Below are 27,319 nucleotides of genomic sequence, written 5' to 3'. Positions count from 1 at the left end.
GATTTAAAAACGATAACATCATATTACATTTCCTACAAAAGATAAAAAATTAAAAATAAAAGGAAGAGAATAACAAATAAATAGAAAACAATAGGTTCTTCTTACATACATAACTTGTTCTTCACATTATTGGGTGACTTCCCTCGCCCGCCCCCCCCCCGTCTGAATTTCATTTCTTTAACATTCTCTAGCAGTTTCTATAAACTATCATCCTAACCAATATACTTCTAAAACATATAATTAACATACGGTATTTCAAAAGAATATAGCAAAAACCAATGACTACCTCCTAAGGTTGACACTAAATGTTACAATATTTATTCAAATAATCATTTCTAAGCTTTTTTTCCCCTAAAATAAATAATGTAGCTATGTATACTGGCTTTGCAGACTTGTATTCTTAATTGTTTTATGCACATCACTTTGATGTCTCAAAATTTTCAGCTAATTTCCCCACCTCTAACCTCCTAATTTTTATTTTTAACTTTCATTAACGCCAATGTCCAGATACAACCGTTTTAGCCACATATAGATGGGGAAATAAAACAAAATACATCCTTTTTAACCCACTCCAGCCCACACAAATTCCCAAGCCCGAAAGTCAGTCACTGCTTTCACTGTTACCTCACGTCTTCTGAGGCTGGGACATTTACACTGAAAGCAAGCGTAAGCCGCACTGAAACCCATGTTCAAATAATGCTCCATCTCTCCTTTTTTATTGACATTTGTATTAAATTTCAGAAATTTTAACTTCAACTTTCATACATATTTCTCTTAAGGGTTTGACTTCCCACCATGACCTCCATGATGTTTTTATTCACACCCTTTTTCCTGCTGCATTGTGCAGCATATTTATATCTCATACTTATTTCCTCTATTACAATTGTTGTCCGTTCCCTTCAGCTGCTTAAATTTCGACTTAATTTGACCATGATACTCCCTCAGATAACCCAAAGGGGGTCTCCACTCTTCAATAAAAAAAAGTTCATAATTTTGACCTCTCACCCTTGCTGTTGATTTCACAGTTTTAGAGTGTCCATTAGTTTTAAGAGCCGTTCTTCCTTGGTTGGAACTTCTCCTTCTTTCCATTTTCTGTTGTTGTTGTTGCGTACATGAATAGTTCAATCATCCTCTTTGTGGGACACCCGCCCCTACTATCGCTAGAAGGAAAGCTTCACGTTTTGTTGGTAGCAACCAATTTTAACATTTTCTTCATTTCATTGTGTGCCATTTCCCCTAAACCCTTCACTTTTTCACACAACCACCATGTATGGAGAGAGAAAAAAGACCCTTCGGTATGTTTACATTTCCAACATTTACCGGACATGGTTTTATAGATCTTGGCATTTTATTTGGCATTAAGTGCCATCTGCATAGGCGCTGCGGTCTAAACCATAGAGCCTAGGGCTTGCTGATCAGAAGGCTGGTAGTTCAAATCCCCGCGACGGGGTGAGCTCCCATTCCTCGATCCCAGCTCCTGCCAACCTAGCAGTTCGAAAGCACGTCAAAGTGCAAGTAGATAAATAGGTACCACTCCAGCGGGAAGGTAAACGGCATTTCCGTGTGCTTCTCTGGTTCGCCAGAAGCAGCTTAGTCATGCTGGCCACATGACCTGGAAGCTGTCTGCAGACAAACGCCGGCTCCCTCGGCCTATAGAGTGAGATGAGCACCACAACCCCAGCGTCGTCCACGACTGGACCTTACCGTCAGGGGTACTTTTCCCTTTACAACCTGCATGTCATTTTCATATCGTTCTCTTTTAACGTGTAGTAGGCAATCAATAATGCTCCATCTCTGAACCTAACATCAGAAGGATTCAGAAGCCGTGCCGTCGATCCCACACACATACTAGAAAGTGCTGTGCAAATTATCCTGTAGATCAAAGCCGTGTTGTTGTGGCTCCTAGAATTGACACACCTGTTTCCAGTCCTGCCTTTCCTCGCACCCGGCAGGTGAAATTAGGGCTTTTGCACAGAGGGACAGAATTTGGGTTCCAGGGTTGGTGGGCTGGTGGGTCGCTAGATGAAGCCAACAGGATGCGGCAAGAACTCATCCTGGCTCGTAAGTGGCATTTGCCAGAGAGACCGTCCCTAGAACATTTGAGCTCCTTGGGTTGCGCCAGAGTTGGGGCCCTGTCACGTGGAAAGGAATCGCCAAGGACACAGTGCCCCTGAGCATGTGCAGTGTGCTTTTCTCTCGTCGCTCAGTAAACACACCTGGTGGTAAAGAGTTAGGTCAGAGGGTGTCACATTCTGAGCGAACAGCACGTGGAAACTGCTCTGAGCATGCACAGGTCGGATGACTAGAGAATTGTGTGTCAGGAGCAACTGAGTCCCCCATTTTTGGCACATGCCCATTGAGGGGGACACAGGGGGCGAAAGGCAGTGCTGCCTTGTTCCTGAGTCCTGGCCCCTCTTCCCCCAGCAGCACTCCATGTGGGGTGGAGGGAAGGAGACCAGAGGTCAAAGCCAGTGTGGGGAAGTGGTTAGAGTGTCAGACTGAGACTTGGGTACAAATCCCCACATGGCCATACAGCTCACTGGGTGACCTTGGGCCAGTCACTGCCTCTCAACCTGTCCTACCTCACAGGGTTGTTGTGAGGGTAAAATGAGGAGGAGAAGCTGGTCCTGAGCTGCATAGGGACTTAGATACCAACAACTGCAAGAAGAGCCAAAATGGACCAGTGGTCTGACTCTGCATAAGGCAGTTTAAGATGCTCTTAGCTTGGCCTGAGCCAAATGCAATTCCCTCAGCAAAGTTGTAACATGCCGGCAGTGGTCTCCTCCACATAACGGTGTAGGTGCTGCCTGCCCCCCCCACCCCATATCAAATAAATAAATAAAAATACTTAACTCACTGACCATTGCAGAGAACATACATCCTGGCTAGGCCCATACTCCAACATGTTGAGCCTCAAAACTGGGGCGCAAGTTTTGCCGGCCTCGCTCCTGCACAAGTCACATGACCCGTGCGAGATCACAGACCCTAAAATATGTGGGGGGTGGGGGAGAGATCTCAGCCCAAAATCATGGTGCCCCCAATGACCGCCATGCTCTTGCTGGGGGTGGGGAAGGGACAGGATGTTCCGTTTTTTCTAGGTAGGACACCTGCGGGGCATTTAGTGCATCAACCGCTGCATTATCCCTCTCCAGGAATTGTCAGTGTGGTGTAGTGGTTAAGAGTGGCAGACTCGTAATCTGGTGAACTGGGTTCACTTCCCCGCTCCTCCACATGCAGCTGCTGGGTGACCTTGAGCTAGTCACACTTCTTTGAAGTCTCTCAGCCCCACTCCCCTCACAGAGTGTTTGTTGTGGGGGAGGAAGGGAAAGGAGAATGTGAGCCATTTTGAGACTCCTTTGGGTAGTGATAAAGCGGGACATCAAATCCAAACTCCTCCTCCTCCTCCTCCTCCTCCTCCTCCTCCTCCTCCTCCTCCTCTTCTTCTTCTTCTTCTTCTTCTTCTTCTTCTTGGCTGGTGTAGCAGTCAGAGTAGGTCGAAGGCAGCCACTGAGGTCACCTGGGCCTCTAGTGACAAAGATAGATTTAAAACTAACCCCCAAGCTACATACCTGTGCCTTCAGGGGGAATTCAACCCCATCCAGAACTGGCAACTGATCTGCCTCCTGGACTTGCCCACAGGGCTTGTGTCTTGCTTGTGTCTGTCTCAATTTGTTGGCTCTCATCCATCCCGTTGCTATTTCCAGCAACAGGTTCAGAAGCTGCACAGCCACGCCTGGTTCAGATGATGCAGAGAAACAGAGCTGCATGTCCTCAGCACATGGACCCCCGTGGACACGGGTGGCGCTGTGGTCTAAACCACTGAGCCTCTTGGGCTTGCTGATCGGAAGGTCGGCAGTTCGAATCCCCGCAATGGAGTGAGCTCCTGTTGCTCTGCCCCAGCTCCTGCCAACCTAGCAGTTCAAAAGCACACCAGTGCAAGTAGATAAATAGGTACCACTGTGGTGGGAAGGTAAACAGCGTTTCCGTGCACTCTGGTTTCGGTCACGGTGTCCCATTGCACCAGAAGCGGTTTATTCATGCTGGCCACATGACGCGGAAAGCTGTCTGTGGACAAACGCTGGCTCCCTCAGCCTGAAGCGAGATGAGCGCTACAACCCCATAGTCGCCTTTGACTGGACTTAACAGTCCAGGGGTCCTTTACCTTTTGCCTTTACCTTCCAACTCTACAATACTATGAGTCTATGATTTCTTAGGCTACAGTACTATACACAGATATGAGAAGCAAGTCTCACTAACCTCAATAGAGGTTAGTTCTGAGTAAGGATGTAAGGCAGGGCTTAGTGCAGTGTTTTTCAACCACTGTTCCGCGGCACACTAGTGTGCCGTGAGATGTTGCCTGGTGTGCCGTGGGAAAAATTTGTTTATTCGATTCCTATTCAAGAGAATTACTTTATATATAGTCAATATAGGCACAGAGTTAATTTTTTTAACATTTTCTAATGGTGGTGTGCCTTGTGATTTTTTTCATGAAACAAGTGTGCCTTTGCCCAAAAAAGGTTGAAAAACACTGGCTTAGTGAACTATGGATCTCCAGGTGTTGGTAGATTACAAGAACCATCATCCTTGATAATTGGCCATACTGATGGGAGTCGGAGTCCAAAAACATCTGGGTGGCTGGGTGTACAGGATCGTATGGTACATCTCATTCCCAAAGCTATTGGTAGCTTATTATAACAAAAGCAAATTGACAGTGAAATCCTATAGTGGCTCAGTAGGTAGAGCGTGAGACTGCTGATCTCGGGGTTGTGGGTTTGAGCCCCACGTTGGGCAAAAGATTCCTGCATTGCAGGGAATTGGACCCACGTGGCCTCCTCCAACTCTATGATTCTATGATCTCATACTGGAAGGAAGTTGCACAGAGTTCGATGCGGCTTATTTCCAGGAAGATGCTTTCGGGACTGCAATTTTTGGCAGCAATCCTAAACTAGGGACGAGAGTAAGTCCCATTGAACAGGGTGGGATTTGCTTCCAAGTGTCCTTTTTGCTACTTCTTTGCTTTAAAATAGTTACATACTGCCTTCTGGGAATGATTCCAAGTCATTTTAAACAAACAGAAAAGCAATAGTTCCAAACAAAGCAAATCACAGATAAAAATGCCATTTGAGGTTGTAATTTCGCAGTCCCTGGAAGCATGCCACGGTAGGGGGGGGAGGAGGGACATAGGATTCTTTGGGTCTCCCTCTTTGAGACAGGAAGGACAGATCTGTCTTCCGAGAGAGAGATCTGACCTCATATGCCTCCTCCGTGAAGCTGCAGAAAGGTCTGCAGCTGGCGCCCCCATGACATCAGAGAGGACAAAAAGGAACTGGGGTGGGGGGGGCACTGCTCCAAGAGTGCTTTGGGAGAGCCAAAACACATTTGTGATTTAAAACACTGCAAGGCTGTGTTTCAAGTCTCATCTTTACAATGCTGTACACACCGGGGGGGGGGGTAGGACAGGGATGTCTTCACCTGATGTGGTGTAGTGGTTAAGAGCGGTAGACTCATAATCTGGGGAACCGGGTTCGTGTCTCCACTCCTCCACATGCAGCTGCTGGGTGACCTTGGGCTAGTCACACTTCTCTGAAGTCTCTCAGCCCCACTCACCTCACAGAGTGTTTGTTGTGGGGGAGGAAGGGAAAGGAGAATGTGAGTTGCTTTGAGACTCCTTCGGGTAGTGAAAAGCGGGACATCAAATCCAAACTCTTCTCTTCTTCTTCTGCATTACCTGATTTGTCTTCCTGGGGCCTGCAACACACACCATGGATCTGTCATCTGTGCATGTGCTGTGGCTCTCTCGAGTGCACCCGCCTCAGCCTAATTGCATCTTACAGCTTTAAATTAGATGGCAGCTAGTTTGGAGGAAAGCCCATCAAACAGCAGCATTTCTCGAGAAGCTGCAGGAGATGTATGGATTGTGGACTCAGCTTCCAACACTATTATTATTATTATTATTATTATTATTATTATTATTATTATTATTTTATAATTTCTTTATTGAACTTGAAATTAAAAACCAAAAAAATACAAATCCATAAAACACATCAAAAATCAACCAAAACATATCTTACAAATATAATTCAAACATATAAACAAATCTTGACATGTGTCCATAATCTCTCTATTTCATCATTTTAACGTTTCCTGGTTTATCTCACCTCTCTTGTATCTCTCTTATACATCATTCTACACTTAGTTTCCCGTTCTTAACCACTGACTTTCCGCTTCGTCATCCTCTTAGGTTATTAAACCTTCTATCTTTGCTACTATAATAATTCTTATATCTATGTATTTTATTTTATTCACCTATCATACTACTACATATTTGTACTCAGTACAGAATACTTAGAAATGGATCCACAACTTCAATGTGGGGCATTTTTTTGCAAATAGTCTCCAATTTTTTTTTGCAATTTTTTTGAAATATTTGATTGCTATGTCCCCTGATTGATTCTGTTAATTTGGCTAAATCTATGAAACTAATTATTATTATTATTATTATTATTATTATTATTATTACACCACCCTATATCCCCAGGTCTCACTAACAGTGAGAGCGCAATGAAGCCAGAGTAAATGGCACAAAGCCCATGCTCTTCACTTACTCAGGCACGCTCCTGGGACAAGGATCAAACTGCAGCATTCTTGCAGCTGGTGTTCTTTATTTTGGGAGGGGGGCCATTTTAGAGGGGGGTGGGGAGAAAAAGAAAAGCACAAAACAGCACACATTTTGTTCTGCTGACACTAGCAGAACATTGGGAAAAGGCAGTTTGGTTCTCCTTCTCTTCCTCTCCCTTTTGGATTGCTCTGCAAAAGTCAGAGGGAGGCATTCAGCTAATCTTTACTCATAGCAGGCCCATTTAAAAGTAATCATGGAATCACAGAGTTGGAAGGGACCCCCAAGGGCCCTCTAGTCCAACCCCTTGCAATTCAGGAATCTCAGCTAAACCATCCATGACAGATGGCCATCCAACCTCTGCTTAAAAATCTCCAGTGTATGAGACCCAACGTTGATTATTATCCCTTAATTTTAAATGGGTCAACTCTGAGTAAAGATTAGTTGTATACCACCCAGGGAGTTTAAAACATTTCAGATGATGGTTGTGTGTTTCAAAGACTACATGAAAAACAATAATAAAATGTTTAGCACTAACAGGCAGAAGAGAGTAAACAAACAGGCATAGGATTGTGCTGCAAAATATAGTAAAAACACGCATTAGAAAGGAGAATCGCCGGACTGGCCAGCAACTCTAAAAGCCAGACAAAATAAATGTTGCTTGCGAAATTGAGTAAATTGCCTGCTTATAATCCGCCCTCTGTTGCAACTTGCTCAAAACATTTTCATTAGTTCCATTAGTTTTAATGGACTTGCAGCAAACGTTCCCTGGATTGCATCTCAAACCTGCAGGATTTTCAAAGTCTGAAATAGAACCATAGGATTGTAGAGTTGGAAGGGATCCCAAGGGTCATCTAGACCAACCCCCTGAAATCCAGGAAACTCAGCTAAAAAAAAAATTCTGAGAGGAGCACTCGCGCGTCAAAATTCAGCCGTAATTTCTCCACCTCCCTTCTCCATTAATTTCTGCTCTGGTTTGATGAGAGCATCATGACAAAAATCAGAATACAGAGAGCTGTGGTTATTCAGTCTCAACTTGAATCTCTCTCTCTTTTTTTAATTGCTAAAATGTGTCCAGTGAAGCCTATGCACAAGCACACACACACAAACACACACACACATCAAAAGTTGCTGTCACAAACAAAACAAACAACCGCCCCCAACTGAACTCAACCATGAAAACTTGGCGTGTGCCTTCAGAAGCTAGCATCTGGAATCTTAAAAATTCGGAATTTGGAACCAGAGGTGTAGAAATGCACTATGCTGCTTCAAAACATGAGGATCTGGGTGTCTACGGTTCCCACACACCCATGGGAATTTATGGGGTGAGAAGTGGCCTCCCAAAAGTAATTTCAGAGCTAATAACTTCTCTTTACATGTGAGTCCCTTCCCTCTTGCTAATTATAGGCTTCAACAGGGAAGGAGGAAATGTATACAGTATAAACAAACAAAAAATATGCTAAATAATCACATTTCCATATTCAATCAAAACCCACTCGGAGCCACAAGTTCAGTGGCTTGTCGTGAGTGATGTGGTTCAGGCATGCCGGTTTCATACCCTCCAAGGGACCCTGTTTTCCAGGGACAGTCCTGGAATTGTGAAAGCCACCCCAGCTTCTGATTTGATCCCGGAAGGTCCCTATTTCCCCTGCCAGCACAAACGCTACGGAGCTCGGGGAGAAGGGTGAGCTGGCGCTAGGCCTGAGCAGCATTGGCAGCTGCAAAAAAAAGCTTCTCGCCACCTCTCCATGCCCTCTCCGAGGCTATTGCTGCCGGCTTCCTCCCTCGGCCAGCTCGTAGCGGTTGCTGGAGAGCGGGCAAGGACGAGGAGAGACTGCTGCCTCTGAGGTCCAGCCCCACATGAAGTGCTGGTTCCGAGGGGCAGACAGAGGGCAGCGTCCCGTGGGTGGGAAGAAAGGGGGAGCAGAGCGGAGAGCAGTGAGTCTCTGAAATATACTCGGAGTCGAGTGTGAATTTCATGCTCTTTATTCAGCTCATAGTAGTGAGGAATGCAGTTTCCCCAAAACGTTTGCTTTATATACACTATTTACACAATGGGCCCCACGTGATTGGCTAATTCCAGGATACTCCTGTATGCCAATCGGAGTGCGGATTCACTTCCACCTGGAGCTGGATTGGGTGGCTCCTGCGGACCAATCAGACTGCTGCAATCTCAATCCTATTGTTCTGGGACCAGTCAGACTGCTGCAATCTCAATCCTATTGTTCTGGGACCAGTCAGACTGCTGCAGATTGGATCCTATTCAACTCAGTACATAACAGTCTCGATTTAAAAAGAAAAGGCATTGGGCATTTGCCCTTCTTCTGATAGGAAATGCTCTGCTGGAGGGGCGGGGGAGATACAAAAATGGGGGATTAGGAGGGTCAGTTGGTGGGGAGTGAGAAATGCTCCAGTTTTCATTTGAGGAATGTTGGAAGGTATGCCGTTTCATTTGCTAATGGTGCGCGAGGGTGTCGTTTGACCTGTCCTGTGCTTGGACATTGTGTGCATGCTTGCAAACCCACAAGATGAGGAAGTGGTTTGTTCGCGGTTGGATCGCTGTTGGCCGGTCAGCGTGAGATACTGGCTTGTTGTTTTTTATTAATTGTTTTATACACATCGGTGAGCCGATAGGGGGGTTGTCTTGTCATCTGGGCAGCACAGGACCTCCAGACACGCTGCCCAGATCTGCACCCTGGTGAGGTCGCTTCAGTGCTGCTAAAACAATATGGGAGGCAGCTCTCAGGGGTTACCGGTCTCTGCAGCCACAGCAGGCGCATAGTAACAAGCAAAGACAATTTCAAGTCAGCTGGCCCCAAACCATTCACGCACTATGTCTTTAAAGCACATTTTTTTGCCGGAAGCCAGACAACAAAAGGGTAGAAAATTCTTTCCAGTAGCACCTTAGAGACCAACTGAGTTTGTTCTTGGTATGAGCTTTCGTGTGCATGCACACTTCTTCAGATACTGAAGAAGGTATCTGAAGGTATCTGAAGAAGTGTGCATGCACACGAAAGCTCATACCAAGAACAAACTCAGTTGGTCTCTAAGGTGCTACTGGAAAGAATTTTCTACCCTTTTGTTCCGACTATGGCAGACCAACACGGCTACCCACCTGTAACTGGAACAAAAGGGTATGCACCCACGCAGCAGACGCAGAGGAGGTATGAGAAATGTCACAAACACCTCACCCAATTCCCTTGCATATGAAAGACAATAAGAAATAACTAGCAATACACTGTCCTTTTATGAAACCTCAAATAAGCAGTCTGAGGCAAACACCTCTCCTTGCCTGAGGTAGAGCCAGCCAGGGTGAACTCACAAACAAAAGAAAACACCTATTTTGACACACACCCTGTATGAGTGTCGGCCGTTTCTTTTTTCCCTGTCAAGTTTCTGAAATGTTTTTCAGGAATTGCTCTCTGAGTTTGCGGCCAGTTGGTCAGGTCTGAGCACCCTGCCTCTCCAAACCAGATCTTCTCGGGGCCAGCTAGGCCTAGCCTTCAACTCCCTGGCTCTTTTTCCTGGATGGTTTTGCGTTCCACGTTGCGATAAGAAACCTCAGAGTGGGGAGGGTTGCTTTACAGAATCGCAAACAGCTGTTGTTGTTTTTTTAAAGGCCACCATGTAAAGAAATAGCTGTATTAAATCCCCAACACACTTTGAAGTCTCTTGATCAAAGGAAAAACCCTTCTATTTACTCCCTAGTGAGGGCTGCTTCCAAGGCTTTCATGCTGCAGTTAACTAAAGAAGGATCAAAAACTCGCAATAAGCTTTAATTCTGCTTTATAAGGAATCCAGAGCTTTGGTTCATCTTGCTCAGTACTGTTGACAAACTGGGCAAGGAGCCTTTTTGACCAGATCTTTATTTTGCTTCCCCACCCCATGGGCTAATTTTGAGAGGTGGGTGGGGCAACCCCCCTGTCAATCATTGCAGGTGATGGATGGAGAGGCAGCCCTGCTTACCTGTCAAAGTTGGCCTGCAGGGTGTGCGGAGGGAGGGGTCTACTTCTACTGCTACGAAGCAGCCCCCAACACAGACTGCCAGCGACTCTCTAAGTTTTCAGAGAGAGGCCTCTCCCAGCCTTAACTGGAAAAAATGAAGTTGCATACAATGAAAATTCTCTGCCACTAAGCTATCCCCTAGGGCTAGTTTAGGAGAAATACATAGCTCTGGTTCCCAACAGAGGGGAACCATACTTTCACACTGTATCTGTGCTTGGTTTGCCAGTTGCACAGTCACCAATAGGAAAATGCTCCAGAAGGTCATAACCACAGCTGAAAAGATTATTGGTCATCCTTTCCCATCTTTGGATGAACTATATAGCTCCCTCTGTCTCAAAAAAGCAAACAACATTTTACAGGATTCATCTCATCCTGGATATAGTCTGTTTGCACGGTTCCCTTCAGGCAAGAGATACAGAACAATTAAAACAAGAACGAATAGACTAAAAAACAGTTTTTATCCAAGAGCTATAACTATTTTAAATGCTGTAACCAAATGATATGATCTTTGGGGAGTCGCGATGGATGGATTGTATGTGTATGTATGGTTGTAAATATATAAATGCATATATGTGGCTGTAAATGTGGGATGGCATTCAATTTTGTTGTACTACGTACAATGACAATAAAGTATCTGTCTGTCTGTCTGTCTGTCTGTCTGTCTGTCTGTCTGTCTGTCTCTGTGCCCAAGCAATTGTAAGATTATTGGTTGAGAGTGAGTAGCCTGCCCTGGAAGCAGGGCTTGTTTTCATGGTGCCAATGTTGCACCTTTAGTTGCTTTCATTGTTTGGGTGATTTGTAATTTTGATTCTTTTCAGCTAAATTTCATGTAATTCGAAGGTTCTGACTTGTGAGTTGAAGGCTGTGTGCCTCTGAATGCCCATTGCTGGGATCCACAAGTGGAGGAACTGCTGTTGTGATCAGGTCCTGTTTTTAGGCTTCCCACGGGGATCTGGATGGTCACTGTGAGAACAAGATGATGGGCTAAGATAGGCCTTTGGCTTGATCCAGCTACAAGGCTCTTCCTATGTTCTTGTGCTCTTATCATGTCCCACTTGTAGAAATGGATTTAGACACCAGAAGAGGATATATTGTTTAGTTATTGTTGTAGTGTGGGGACAGTGATTCAGCAAGTGATTTCAGCTCTCTGACATAGCAGGCAGGAGACAGCTTCTTCATGTAACACTCTTTATTCAGGCAAACAAGACTGGGGAACTGAGGAGAGGGAAGATACATTTATAGGGACAGAAGACTGGCTAGAAAGGATACATTTTGGAGGGAACAATCTCAAGCAATCACAAAGCTGCCTTTTGGTGGGAACCAATAAGACTGAGGATCCAAATACAGCAACTTGAATGAACCAATAGTAGCTGTTCCTTCTGGAACAGGAAGGCAGTTACTTTCCCCTAATGTGAACACAGACAATAGTAATACAGATATAACCCTTGAATCAATACACAACAGTTATTATCCTGCCTTGCTCATGTTAGTGAGCTCAGCAGAGTGCTATCCTTTGCAGCTTAAACTTGGAGGCTAAGACAAGATTGATTTAACCTTCTGGAAACAACAATCTAGGATGCTTTAAGGCAGACTGGATTTTCCTGGCATTGCTCCCCTTTTCTCCCCCTTAAAAACAACCATCAAACACACCTTGTTTTGTGAAGAAATAAAAGTAGCATTTACTTACATAGTCTAGGTCTCTAAGTAGCAATTACAGTAGCAAAATGAAGGCAGGTTTAGATTAAGTTACAAAAGTCCAAAATGTAGGTTCATGTAAGGTTTCTGAGCTGCACAGTGAAGAAAGAAGAGGCTGCCCAGGCAGGAAGGAAGGGTGTAGTGTTATAGTTTCTTGCCAAGGGACAAAATAAGTAATCTCACCATTTTCTCTAGAATTTTTTACAAAAAGGCTCTGTGAGCCTCAGCCCCTTCATGTGCCTAGCTGGATAACCCAGACAGATGGGTGGGGTACAAAATAATAATAATAATAATAATAATAATAATAATAATAATAATAATTTGTTGATTTGACTGTATAATGTCCCACACCACTGTGGGGTGGCTCAACCAGCTGGATAAATGGGTCTTTGCCATGATCTGTGTCTTCTTTGGAAGACTTTAGTTTTGTTTAGAGTGGGGTGGTGTTCTTAATTGTTTTAAACTGTTCTTTGGTGTTTTGTTGTACATTGCCTTGAAATGATTCCACAGAAATCAACTCATAGAACCAAAGAGTTGGAAGGGTCCCGAGGATCATTTAGTCCAAACCCCCTGCAATGTATAAATTGGCAGTCATAATCATCGATTATGACGGGTGCCAGGCTAAAAGTATATTGAGTGAGGAAGGAAGGAAGGAAGGAAGGAAGGAAGGAAGGAAGGAAGGAAGGAAGGAAGGAAGGAAGGAAAAGATATATACTATCTGTCACTTTCTTTTCCAGCTGGTACATAAGTGGGATTAGCAGAAGCAACGCCAACCATCTCCTCCTCTCGCCTCCGAATCGCCATGGCTCCTTCCTCGTCCGGGATAGTGAGAGTAACAGAGGGGAATACTCCCTATCAGGTAACCACATCTCTCCCTATGCCTTCATGGGTGTATTGAGCCAGCTGAACTGCCAACACCTGCCCCAAGTATGTTGAATGTGGTTCTGCGATGCAAGAATTCTCCATGCCTTCCTCAAACTGAAAATCCCATGGTTCCTTGGGGAAAGGGAGTCAGCCTCGGCAGATACTAAAAACTGGGTCAGAATCTGTATGGCATAGATTGACGTCTCGTTTTTTCCTATCCATATTGTCCTCCTTTGCCACAGCTGAAGCTCAAGGCTGGTGGGTTTTAAAAATAATAATAATTCACAGGCTAAAAAGGTAAAGGTAAAGGGACCCCTGATCATTAGGTCCAGTCGCGGACGACTCTGGGGTTGCAGCGCTCATCTCGCTTTCTTGGCCGAGGCAGCCGGCGTACAGCTTCCGGGTCATGTGGCCAGCATGACTAAGCCGCTTCTGGTGAACCAGAGCAGCGCACGGAAACGCCGTTTACCTTCCCACCAGAGCAGTACCTTGTTTATTTACTTGCACTTTGACGTGCTTTCGAACTGCTAGGTGGGCAGGAGCTGGGACCGAGCAACGGGAGCTCACCCCGTCGCGGGGATTCGAACCGCCGACCTTCTGCTCAGCAAGCCCTAGACTCTGTGGTTTAACCCACAGCGCCACAAAGCAATTATTAATTATAATTTTTATTTATTGGATTATTTATGCATTCTTCACCTTAAGATCTCAGGGTTGTTGGTTTTGGCATCCATCTGTCTCAAGAGACAATGGAGTGTGCATTCTTTAAGGGGCGCATTGCCTGCTCAGTGCGTGTGGAGATCCTGGGCTGCCCAGACAACAAGACCCACCCCCTCCCCAGCCTCACTGATGTGGTCCAAAGGAAAGCAGAGCAATACATTTGGCACCAGCTTAGCTGCAAGAGTTGCCAGAAGCAGGCATACACAAGATGCTATCCAACCATCTTAGGCACTCCACTCCTGATTTTTGTAGGGTTTACTCCTGAGCCCTTTCTTCTTCCCAAGATGTCCCACAAGGAAACAGCGACAGATTTCCCTCGGTGGTTTTCTCCCAAAGCCTTACTCACGAATGAGTACAGCTGCAAGCCAGTGGCAGTTTAGGACCAGAGTTTTCCTTCTTCCCAGGTTGACGAGCCCCATCTGCCCGTCTCTTCCCTCTACAGCACGTGCTGAAACCTCCTCTTTGACCGCTATCAGTTAAAACAATTTACAATCAGACAAATGGGGTGTGTCCTAAAGTGTATATAAATGTATCTCAGGTGCCAACGGGCAGGAGAAAGAGGTGAGTCTTCAGCATACCTGCCCATCCAGTTTCAGCATACAACCAGCGGCCGTTGGTGGAACCAAACATGGGGGCAGGTATTGCTCTCCTGCCTTCCCAGCAGCAAACATTAGCATGATAGGCATAAGATGGGCATCATAATAATTTCCCCAGCCACTCTGGGCGGCTTCCAACAGAACATTAAAATGCAATAGTCTATTAAACATTAAAAGCTTCCCTAAACAGGGATGCCTTCAGATGTCTTCTAAAAGTCTGGTAGTTGTTTGTCTTTTTGACATCTGGTGGGAGGGCGTTCCACAGGGTGGGTGCCACTACCGAGAAGGCCCTTTGTCTGGTTCCCTGTAACTTGGCTTCTCTCAGTGAGGGAACCGCCAGAAGGCCCTCAACACTGGACCTCTGTGTCCGGGCAGAACGATGTGGGGTGGAGACGCTCCTTCAGGTATACTGGACTGAGGCCGTTTAGGGCTTTAAAGGTCAGCACCAACACTTTGAATTGTGCTCGGAAATGTACTGGGAGCCAATGTAGGTCTTTCAATACTGGTGTTATGTGGTCTCAGCGGCCACTCCCAGTCACCAGTGTAGCTGCCGCATTCTGGATTAGTTGTAGTTTCCAGGTCACCTTCAAAGGTAGCCCCACGTAGAGCGCATTGCAGTAATCTAAGCGAGAGATAACTAGAGCATGCACAACTCTGGTGAGACAGTCTGCGGGCAGGTAGGGTCTCAGCCTGCTACCGGGCAGTGGTACCTGTCCAATGCTCGTGTTGCTGTAGTTTGCTCCTAGTGTAAGGTTACCAGGCGTCCCCATTTCCTGGGGACAGTCCCCGGATTTACAAATCAGTCCCCATACAAAATCCATTGAAGTTGAAAAATGTCTCCGGATTCATTGAAAAACTTCTGGTAACCTTATCCTAGTGCCTCTTAGGTATGATGGGAAGGCAGCGGAGCAAGGCTGAGCTAGCTACCTGTGCTGTCCCACCAACTGCTTCTACACAGACTTTATTCCTGCAGAGCTCCACATGGCTCACTGTTTTAAGATCTGCTCTGGTTCGCCAGAAGCAGCTTAGTCATGCTGGCCACATAGAATCTTAGAGTTGGAAGAGACCACAAGGGCCATCCAGTCCAACCCCCTGCCAAGCAGGGAACACCATCAAAGCATTCCTGACAGATGGCTGTCAAGCCTCCTTTTAAAGACCTCCAAAGAAGGAGACTCCACCACACTACTTGGCAGCCAATTCCACTGTCAAACAGCTCTTACTATCAGACCCAGAAGCTGTACACCGGCTCCCTCGGCCAGTAAAGCGAGATGAGCGCTGTAACCCTAGAGGCGTCCACGACTGGACCTAATGGTCAGGGGTCCCTTTACCTTTACTAACCCATGTGCCAGTACTTTCTCATGCAGCATTTTTCCTGTTTGCACGTCAATGTGGCATCCTTCTGGACTGACTCAAGGCTGAAGGGAGTAGGGCAGGGCGCCATGTCAATATATTGTACCAAACCGGTTTGAAGTCCATATTGTTATAAGAAAAAAACACTGTTCCTTTTCCCTTATGGGGTATTCCGGAGCCCGTATAGAGTCCTTCTAAGGAGGGAGGAGAGAAGCCTGAACAATTGGTGCGCAAGTCCTTATATAGACTTTTGAAATTGCCCACCCTGGAGCCCGAGACCACCCCCCTGAAACATCACAGAAGGAGGCAGTCTACAGCAGAAATCCTGTCTGCCAGGATACCTGATAATGGTCACTGATTGCATTACCTGGGCAGCCTGGCCATTCTTTTGTGATGGTAAATACTTTAGTTCCTGAGTCCAGGTCATAGGCTCACCCTATTCATACACAAATATGCCCTTAAGACAGGATTTGCAAGCAAAAAAGACAATGGGAAGATTTTCCCCATTTGCCTCCCTTACTGCAGAGGAATATCTGAGGTCATTGGGAGACTCAAAATGGCTTCAGGATTGCTCTCCTGTACTATTTCAGACACATGGTTCATATATTTAGATATGTGTGTGTTTATGAATACAGTCATACCTTGGGTTACAGTCGCTTCAGGTTGCATGTTTTTGGGTTGCACACTGCGCCGAACCCGGAAGTACCGGAATGGGTTACTTCCAGGTTTCAGCACTCACGCATACGCAGAAGCACTAAATCATGCTTTGTACATGCGCAGAAGCACCGAATCACAACCCACGCATGCGCAAATGCGGCACTGCGGGTTGTGAACGCTGCAGGTTGCAAACGCTGTGGGTTGCAAACACTGCAGGTTGCGAACGTGCCTCCTGCACTGATCACGTTTGCAACCCGAGCGTCCACTGTATTGATTCTATATTTGAGACCTTAAAATTCTCATAACAATATGGTGATATTGGTTCCATAGTTTTTGACCTGGCAATATATTGCTTCTCTCGATTCCTGCAGCCCCTGTTAACTCAGGCGGCTCAACTCTCCCCTGCCTCACGCAGGGGGGCAGCGAATCACAAGAGCATGCGCCAGCAAAAATCACGATGCAGGAAAAACCGCAAAGCCAGCCAATGCCTCTACGTAGCTCCATCCTTACTTCAGACATTGTGGTATATTGTGATGTTTAGCTGGTGATATATCTCAAATGGAGACGCTGGTGGCGCTGTGGTCTAAACCACTGAGCCTCTTGGGCTTGCCGATCAGAAGGTCAGTGGTTCGAATCCCCGTGACAGAGTGAGCTCCCAGTGCTCTGTCCCAGCTCCTGCCAACCTAGCAGCTTGAAAGCACGCCAGTGCAAGTAAATAAATAGGTACCGCTGCGGCAGGAAGGTAAACGGCGTTTCCATGCGCTCTGGTTTCCGTCACGGTGTCCCATTGCACAAGAAGCGGTTTAGTCATGCTGGAAAGCTGTCTGTGGACAAACGCTGACTCCCTCGGCCTGAAAGCGAGATGAGCGCAAAAACCCCATAGTCGCCTTTGTCTGGACTGAACCGTCCAGGGGTCCTTTACCTTTTACCTTTACCTATACAGTGGTACCTCGGGTTAAGAACTTAATTTGTTCTGGAGGTCCGTTCTTAACCTGAAACTGTTCTTAACCTGAAGCACCACTTTAGCCAATGGGACCTCCCGCTGCCGCTGCGCCGCCAGAGCACGATTTCTGTTCTTATCCTGGAGCAAAGTTCTTAACCTGAAGCGTTATTCCTGGGTTAGCGGAGTCTGTAACCTGAAGCGTATGTAACCTGAGGTGCCACTGTATCACAATATTGGAAGGCAGACATCGCCCAGCACATAAGGGAGCAGTGCTGTCAAGTATCCCGTTTTCCCCGGGATTCTCCCTTATTTTAAGCAGTTTCCCGCTACTCTCCCTTATTTTTTATTTCCCTTAAATTTCCCATTTTTAATGGAAGCAGCTCCTCCCCTGCTGGCCAGGGACTGGGTGGGAAGACCTCGCCTACTTGGAGAGAAAAGCCTCAGCCCTCAAAGCAAGTGGGAGCCGTTTCCCGTGCTTACAGGGGGGTGTATTCCTCCCCCTGCATCAGCCCCTATCCATGGCCGCTGAGCCCCTCAGCTGACCAATAGGGTTAGCTGGTGTGCAGAGCCTGGCTGCCTTTGAGCAGCTGCTGCTTCCTGTCCTGTTTTGATGGGATCAGACAAGAAGACAATGGGGCTCCATTGCGCGGAGCACATGGCTGCCCTCCTCTTTGCTGGCTGCCCTCCTATTTGCTCCGCTCCGAGCCCGAGCCCGCTTGGAGTTTACATTGCTGCTCCGCCCACTTTTGCTTCTGGCTCCGCCCACCACTGACATGTGACTGTCCCCGGGATAGGTGAGACTGCTGATCCCTTATTTTCAAATCCAAAACTTGACAGCTATGTAAGGGAGTTGTGCTTGAATGTAGGCACTCGCCCTGGTGAGCGGAGGCCCCTGGGAACAATATGCTTGATGCAAGATCGCTGCTGCCCTTTCGTGTGTGTGTGTGAAAGGACAGATAAGAAGCGTTTCGCAATTGCTCTTGAGGTTGTTCCCAGCAAATGTGGGGCGGCCGATTGGGCCACCGCTTTGCAGAGGCAAGAGAAACTCAGGCTTACTGTACGAGGGAGTGGCAGGGAAGGTCAGGGAACTGGGGTGTTTGAGTACCTATTTCTCACAGGCGGTGGGGGTGAGGGAAGAGGGTGGAGGTGAGTTCCATGCACTTTAATCTTCTCTTTCAAGGGAAGGGAAGCAATCTGCAGAGTCTGCACCTGTAAAATAAGAAACGATAACTTTAAAATTCTACATAAATTTGGGGGGGTTGCCATTGGACCTCCGGTGCTGACCTCAGCATTCAAAGGTATCAGCAGCCAGCTTGTTGTTAAGGATGTTTATCAACACCGTTTCCAGCGGATGTTTCCAGCTTGGTTAATTATGGGTGTGATAAAGTTGCCACCTTTTTTCTGGAAATAGCAACTCTCCAAGAACGAATCAGGCGCCCACATTCCGCAGCCACTGCTGAACATGCCCAGGGTTTTGGGGTGATGGTGTTTTGTGCTCCAACAAAAAATGGCATGTGTGGATGCACTGAAGCCCATTGCATCGGCCGGTGTGTGTGTGTGTGTGTGTGTGTGTGTGTGTGTGTTTAGATGGATGATGGCATTTTGCCGGGTGCCATTTATCACACCAAAGCACAGCCAATCCTTTTTGCTTCCATTGTCCCAAAGGGATGGATGCAGTGTGCATATGCCCTTTTCAATGTATTGTGGGAGAGGGGATTATCGATTTGTTATTGTTCTTATTTTTATTACATATTTTGTGTTTTTTTAATATGGTATTTTTATGTTGCGACTCTCCCTGAGGCGGTACAGAAATTAATAAATAAGAAAATTTAAAAAACTTTCTTGCACAAAACACCTGTATTAAAAATAATAATAATAATAATTTGCCCTTGCAGGTACAGGAAAGGGAAAAGGGTGGGGGAGGAAACTCTGCATCCAAATTCCTCAGGAATTAGACAAGGGAGTTCAGGCACCCCACAAGCTTGTAACAGCTGTGCTATTTTTCTAGAAAAAGAGGTGTCGGAACTCACCATGAACACCTCCCTTGTTGTCTTATTGAAATATACTCGGAGTCCAGTGTGAATTTCATGCTCTTTATTCAGCTCATAGTAGTGAGGAATGCAGTTTCCCCAAAATGTCTGCTTTATATACACTGTTTACACAATGGGCCCCATGTGATTGGCTAATTCCGGGATACTCCTGTATGCCAATCGGGTTGCAGATTCACTTCCACCTGGAGCTGAATTGGGTGGCTCCTGCGGACCAATCAGACTGCTGCATTCTGGATCCTATTGTTCTAGGACCAATCAGACTGCTGCATTTTGGTTGCTATTCAACTCAGTACATAACACTTATAATGGCAATGGTGCTCACCTGAGAGGTTCCGGAACTGGGTTCCAGTGAGTTCCAGCTTAAAAAAAAGCCCTCCGTGAGAGTATTATGGTATGTAACCAGCTTAGAGGCCCCCTCCCCCCCCCCCAAGAAAACAACACAAGTGGCTTTTTAATAATGAGCCATTCGCAAAGCTGTCCTCATACTGATGAGGATGAGCTCACTCCAGAAAGTTTCTTGTACGGAATATCTTCCAGGATCTACAAATGCTAATTACTACACCACACATACAAACATTCCCTCTCTCACATGTAATTATACTAAATTGTGAAACAAACAATGGTGTCCTTCCCACACAAGTCATTTGGTGCAAAGGATGAGACGGCCGCAGGCTAAGCAGTGACGGGGCACTAGCAAAAGTCTTCAGACCAACTCTAGAATCTTGGCTAGTCCATTCCCACCATCCGATTTGGAAACCACCTTGGAAGCATGCCAACGACCGCCTTTGGGTTTCCTTCCAGAAATGTTGTGGATAGCAAGGACAGTTTCCATCCCTTTTCTTCCCGCTTTTCCAACCCCATGTCAGAACCATCATGCAGGAGGCCAAAATCTGGATTTTGGGGTCTCTCTAAGAGGGGGAAGCCGTGCTTGGAAACTAGGGCTAGCCCAAGACATATTTCTGGGGGCAGAGCAATCACACGTCGTCTTCTCCTTCCCTTCAACCTTCAGTTCGGAACCATACCAAAGTGCGACATTTCAGAATCTACAAAGAGCCTGGAGGAAGTTTTTACTTGGAAAAGGGACACATGTTTCCAAATCTGGAGCAGCTCCTTGCCTACTATACAGCCAACTGGAAGGTCATACATAGTCCCTTGCTTCATCCCTGCATCCAACAGGTTAGTATAGGGGTATGTTTTCCTGTATCATCACTCGTTTCCTTCTGATCTTATGCATTACTTCTGTCTTCCACTTGTCTTCTGAATTACTTTTGTCCTCCTCTATCCATTCAGTATCTCCATGTAAGCCTTCCCTGACCTGGTGCTCTCCAGATGTTTTTGACTGGAACTCCCATCAGCTCTGGCAGCTGACTAGCATGGGGCTGCTCTATGTCTGTACACTCTGGAAACCAAACCCGACTCTCTCCATTTCATCTGATTGTCCCTCCCTCCATCTGTTCATTGTTATTCATGGTACACAATTGCAAATTCACATGCCACATCTTTGAAATCTGGGGGGCTTCTTATTTGGGGATAGGAACGCTGACACCCGTAGCCCAATGCATATTTTTCTGCGACTGACTTCTGTAGCCAGACGCCGAGACTTCGTTGCCATTGTGACGCTTGTGGGTTTCATGCACACACACACACCTCGTTTCAAAATTCATTATTGTTATTATTAAGTTCAGATTACATCGCAGGAGGAGGGATTTCTAATTGACGCAAAATTACAATTCAGCAATGAGAAATGTCGCCCTTGTACCTTTCCCCCTGTATAAGATGGGATCCTCCTGCAGATTTTGCTGCCTTACAGCCAGTTAGACGCTTATGAATTTTCCTGGGAGGGGCTGAAAGATCAGGCTGGGGGAAAAAGAATTGGCACCCTGCCTGGCTTCACATTCACCTACCCAGTTTCCTTGCTATAGATTCCACACCTCCTAGTCACCTGCACACACTTGCCAAATTTTCCTGGCCTCAAGCCAGTCCCCACCTAGAAACCTCAGTCTGCCTCCTTAATTCATCCCTCCCACCATCTTTTCCTACCTCTGATCAAGCAGCACAAAATAGCAGGGTTGGGTTTGTCTGTCTGTCTGGTTTGTTTGTTTTTTAGTTCTTGTTTTTTAGTTCAGATTTTCATTTCAAAATTTCGTTCTATCAGTTCCCTGTTTACAGTTCCATTTCTTTCCCAGGAGCTGTGATGCTAACCAGAACCAAGCCCTTCAAACCAAACAACAGCCTGATCTTGTGCAGAGTTAGAAATACTTAGCCCAGGGTCTCCAACGTGGTGCCTGTGGGCACAATGGCACCCTTAAGTTATTCCCGTAGTGCTCGTGAAACACCTGAGCCCTCCTTTCAATGTCCCCGTCCACCCCGGTCATGAGGCTGGTTACTTTCTTCCCCCTTGAAAAGTACATAGAGCTGAAGGAGGAAATTGCAAGAATGACCGTCTTTCCCCACTTCCTCCTTCAGCTCTATGTACTTTTCAAGGCTCATATTAATTGTAATGGATCAGACATTTACTCATATCCTCTGGAAGAACACAGAGTGTCTTGGCACACTTCCTTTCTGTCCGCCTCTCAGCGGGACTGATCCGCCGGAGGGAGAGAGAAGTGAGGGGGTGACACCCATGGTGCCCTTGGACCTAAAACCATTGCTGACCCCTGACCCAAGTCTATTGAAATCAGCGTACCTGAGACCAGTATACCTGAAGGAGCATCTCCACCCCCATCATTCTGCCCAGACACTGAGGTCCAGTGCCAAGGGCCTTCTGGTGGTTCCCTCCCTGCGAGAAGCCAAGTTACAGGGAACCAGGCAGAGGGCCTTCTCGGTAGTGGCACCCGCCCTGTGGAACACCCTCCCACCAGATGTCAAAGAGAACAACAACTACCACACTTTTAGAAGACATCTGAAGGCAGCCCTGTTTAGGGAGGCTTTTAATGGTTAATAGATTATTGCATTTTAATGTTCTGTTGGAAGCCGCCCAGAGTGGCTGGGGAAACCCAGCTAGATGGGCGGGGTATAAATAAACAAACAAACAAACAAACAAACAAATAAATAAATAAATAAATAATATCTAACTCTGCCTAAATCAGAGTCCACCTTCTAGTACTGGAGGAGACCATTTCCCATGGGGGTTTTATTCTTGACCCCTGCGCGGATCGGTAGAGCGCACATAATCCTGCTCCGCCCAGTTACGCCATGTCCCACCCCACCCCCCATTCCACCCCCATTCTGCCCTCTTCCAGATCCAAAACGACCCATGTATCGGGGGTCATTCATCAACTGGATGCAGGCAAAATGGTCACTGAATATACTGCCTTTTGGATTTTGTTGATTAAAAGTGAGAATGCGATTCCCTCCGTACAATTCCCAGTTCCAAATCTGCATTCTTTATTATATGGCTCGAGCAGTAACCATTCCCTGTGGTGTGTGACCCGTCGATCACCTTATCCACAGAATCATAGAGCTGGGACCCACAGGGCCATTCCTTCAGTGTAGGGAGGCATCACAGCTAATGAATCCCTAACAGATGGCCATCCAACCTTTGTTTTAAAAGAACCCTAATGAAGGGGAGCCCACCAGCCTTCAGGTAGGGGCCCTTCTGCCTGGGCAGGTTTACAGTTTCAGTATTCCTTTTTTTAATGAATTTATTAAATTTTAACAATAAAACACACACAAAATACAAAATACAACTCCAAAAAAAACTACCAAACTACAAAAACCACCAAAACAAAAATAAACACTTATTTAACTATCCTTATCTTATTCCTAACATTGTTTGGGGACCTTCTCACATCCTCTCCTTTGCGTTCATTTCTAATCTTCTTTAGTAACTTTATAACGTTGTAAAATCTTCTTTCTCCTCAAATCTTAATCCTTATAAACAATAATCATCATTTAACATTAAACTTCATCCTAATATAAACAAACATTTCATATTTCTAACTACTTCTTATATCCTATCTTAACCTAACTTCTGGCATTACTGTAGCCTTATATATCCACTGATTGCAATTTCAAATGTCTATCTTTTCACGTCGTTTCAAATAGTCTTTAAATTTCTTCCAATCCTCCTTCACCATTTCTTCCCTCTGATCTCGGAGTTTCGTGGTCAGTTCTGCGAGTTCCATGTATTCAATCAACTTCATCTGCCAATCTTCCACTGTTGGTAATTCTTCAGTTTTCCAGTTTTTAGCTATCAGAATCCTAGCAGCTGTTGTAGCATACATTAACAAAATGTTCTACCTTTGTTGGGGATTTCATAGTTGGTCATGCCCAGTATTCAGTATTCCAACCCACCATGTGCCTGCCACTTTTCAGAGGCCTACTGAGACGGACCAATGGGAACGTCCCCGCTCGGAGTTCCAGCTCTGGAGGAAGATGGGCGAAGGATGCTTCGGAGAGGTGTGGGAAGGAACGTGGAAGAACACGGTGCCGGTGGCCATCAAAATCATGAAGCAAGGTTTGTGGGGTGCAGAACATGCCATTGGTTGTGAAATCCTTCTTTCAGGGAAGGGCTGTAGCTCAGGGGTACGGCAGAAGGTCCCTGGCTGAACCCTCAGCATCGTCAGGTAGGGGTGGGGACACCCCATCATCTCTGGCCATTGCTCACGCCGGCTGGGGCTCATGGGAATGCGAGTCCAACACGGGCTGTGGACACAGATTTACGTATAAGCTAAATAAACTATAGCTTAGGGCCCCACTCTCTTGTTGTTGTTGTTCAGTTGTTCAGTCGTGTCCGACTCTTCGTGACCCCATGGACCAGAGCACGCCAGGCACGCCTATCCTTCACTGCCTCTCGCAGTTTGGCCAAACTCATGTTAGTAGCTTCGAGAACACTGTCCAACCATCTCATCCTCTGCCGTCCCCTTCTCCTTGTGCCCTCCATCTTTCCCAACATCAGGGTCTTTTCCAGGGAGTCTTCTCTTCTTATGAGGTGGCCAAAGTACTGGAGCCTCAGCTTCAGGATCTGCCCTTCCAGTGAGCACTCAGGGCTCATTTCTTCAAGAATGGATAGGCCCCCCAAAAAATTAAAGGGGAAAAAACTGGATGTACATTTCCAAAATATAAGATAAAAAAACCTACATACAGCAACAGTATTTTATGTTGTGTAGGCTCCTATGATGTAAGTCATGGGCCCTGCCTGCTAGACTGCTCCCTAAAATATCACTGGTTTGCTCATTTCTATATATAGGGTGCCTACATTCTGCATGGACTGTTTGCATGGCAACATATGCAAATGGATTTAGATACCTATTAAGTCCATAAACTACCATATAGCATATATTCAACACAAAAAACAGCGACAATTTGTTGTTGACAAAGGTCAGCTGGACATATAAAGGGCCCCATTACCTTCAGTAGCTTAGGGCCTCATCCAACCTCAATCCAGCCCTGGGACACACCATATGTGTAAAGCACACACCCCCCCCCACAAATATTCCCAAGAACTGAAGTTTGTGAAGGGTGCTGGGAATTGCAGCTCTGTGAGGGGTGAGCTACTTTCCTGGAGGACCCCAACCACTCCACCCACAGAATTTCCTTGAGAAACCTTTCATCCCTGCAGCATTTTTAATAAATAGTGGGTGGACATAGCAGACGACCCAGTGATTCTCCAAGCAGCTCTCTTTATCCTGAGGCTGGAACAGAACTGAACTGAAGGGATGAGCCAGCCTGCTTATACAGGTGAAACTCGAAAAATTAGAATATCGTGGAAAAATCCATTTATGTAAGCAATTGTTTTCATTAGCTACTGGAGTTTACTATATGAGATAGACTCATGACATGCAAAGCGAGATATGTCAAGCCTTTATTTGTTATAATTGTGATGATTATGGCGCGCAGCTGATGAAAACCCCAAAGTTGAAATTGTTAATTTGGGGTTCTCATCAGCCATAATCATCACAATGATAACAAATAAAGGCTTGACATATCTCGATTTGCATGTCATGAGTCCATCTCATATATTAGTTTCACATTTTAAGTTGAATTACTGAAAGAAATGAACCTCTCCACGATATTCTAATTTTTCGAGTTTCACCTGTATAGTATTCAGTAACATGCAACAGTAACGACTCTCTCTCTAGCTACCCAATCCGTGAACGGCACTCTCAATCCTTCATTTGCCTGTGGACCTGAGTGAGAACTGCGGTCACGGTGGGCAGAGTGAAACTATATACACAACACCCCTAGTGGCCTAGGGTGGAGAACGTCAATACATAACACCTTTGGTCTTTCTTCCACAGCTGACATGAGGGATGACTTTGCCAAAGAGATCCAGAACTTGAAATGTCTTAAGCACACGAGGCTCATCAAGCTCCTGGCCATCTGCTCCCTAGGAGAACCTGTCTACATCGTCACCGAGCTGATGAGGAAGGGAAACCTGCACAGCTACCTCAACAGTGAGTATCGCTCCTCCGGCAGTTGCCCTGAACTTGATGCCTCAAGCGCTGGGATGTCAGAGAATCCCAGCAGAAAAATGGAAACAAGAGCTAAAATTCCTGGTTTTCGCTTACTCGCCCCATGTCCAGAATGAAAATTAATCCAGCAAATACGACGACCGTACCGCAATTGTTGTGGCCACAAACGGTACATAACCGATTACATCTCTCCCCCTTTGCAATGCGTTTCTTTTGCACTGAAACAAACGGGGCACAACAGCACGGCAACATAGCTTACATTTACTGCAGAAGTTACGTAATTTGTTGCGTAAATTACACAAGTTTTGCTGCAGCGAACAGCAAGACAAGCAGTGGTTTGGCAAAAGGCGAACTGCAGCAGAACGGAAGCAGAGCTGCGTGAGGTAGGTACAGGGAAATATGGGAGATGGTTAGGGTTGCCGTACGTCTAAAATTCCCCAGACGTAACTGGTATTCAGGCCTCGGAAACAGTGTCCAGGCAGAAATCACTGAAAGTATAGATTTTGGCAAATTTCATTTTAAAAAGCTCAAAAACTCTCTCTCTCTCTCTCTCTCTCTCTTGATATTGCAATAGCAGGAGTCCTTATGTTGACTTCTGCTGGAGGCAGGTTAGTTAAATCTGGCCCTTAGTTTTAAGTTGCATTCTTGCCTATGTACCTAAAACTTTATTTCCATTTCCATTGCCCTTTCTGTTAGAATCATTCACATTTTAGTCATGCCTCTGAAACCTGACTTAGCTTAGGCGCTCAGCATACCTTTGCCAGTCCATGCCAGTTGACTCATTTGTGACTTCGTTGGGCCACACAGCCCTCTTCCTCTGTGCCACATTTTGAAAAGGTGAAAAAAGAGCCCAAACCTGCTCTCAGCTGACCAGTAAGGCCCCGTCCACAACACATGCACACCTCCCCGTTGTTGTTGTTCAGTCGTTCAGTCGTGTCCGACTCTTCATGACCCCATGGACCAGAGCACACCAGGCACGCCTATCCTTCACTGCCTCCCGCAGTTTGGCCAAACTCATGTTAGTAGCTTCAAGAACACTGTCCAACCATCTCATCCTCTGTTGTCCCCTTCTCCTTGTGCCCTCCATCTTTCCCAACATCAGGGTCTTTTCCAAGGAGTCTTCTCATCTCATGAGGTGGCCAAAGTACTGGAGCCTCAACTTCAGGATCTGTCCTTCTAGTGAGCACTCAGGGCCAATTTTCTTGAGAATGGATAGGTTTGATCTTCTTGCATTCCATGGGACTCTCAAGAGTCTCTTCCCTCCCCAGATCATGCTTAAAGAGAAGCCTTTATCATGCTCTCAAGAGTCTCCCCTCCCCAGATCATGCTTAAAGAGAAGCCTGTCTGATAGATACTTTAAAAGATGCGCGCATCAGGACCCCGAAGTCTATGCATAAAATAATTATTAT

The 27,319-nt window shown here is 46.0% G+C and overlaps 1 protein-coding gene across 1 annotated transcript in view; it reads left to right on the top strand.

The window, feature by feature from the left end:
- Positions 1-27,319, top strand: part of SRMS (src-related kinase lacking C-terminal regulatory tyrosine and N-terminal myristylation sites) — a 39,357-nt gene that overhangs the window by 975 nt on the left and 11,063 nt on the right. The window contains exons 2-5 of the mRNA XM_033153736.1: positions 13,054-13,175; positions 20,504-20,670; positions 23,812-23,953; positions 25,737-25,892. Coding sequence (XP_033009627.1) covers positions 13,054-13,175; positions 20,504-20,670; positions 23,812-23,953; positions 25,737-25,892 — 587 coding nt within the window. The remainder of the gene's footprint in view (positions 1-13,053; positions 13,176-20,503; positions 20,671-23,811; positions 23,954-25,736; positions 25,893-27,319) is intronic.

Source organism: Lacerta agilis, chromosome 6, assembly GCF_009819535.1.
Source record: "Lacerta agilis isolate rLacAgi1 chromosome 6, rLacAgi1.pri, whole genome shotgun sequence".
Lineage (NCBI taxonomy): Eukaryota > Metazoa > Chordata > Lepidosauria > Squamata > Lacertidae > Lacerta > Lacerta agilis.
The sequence above is the reverse complement of the archived record's forward strand: the minus strand, read 5'-3'. Positions and strand labels throughout refer to the sequence as shown.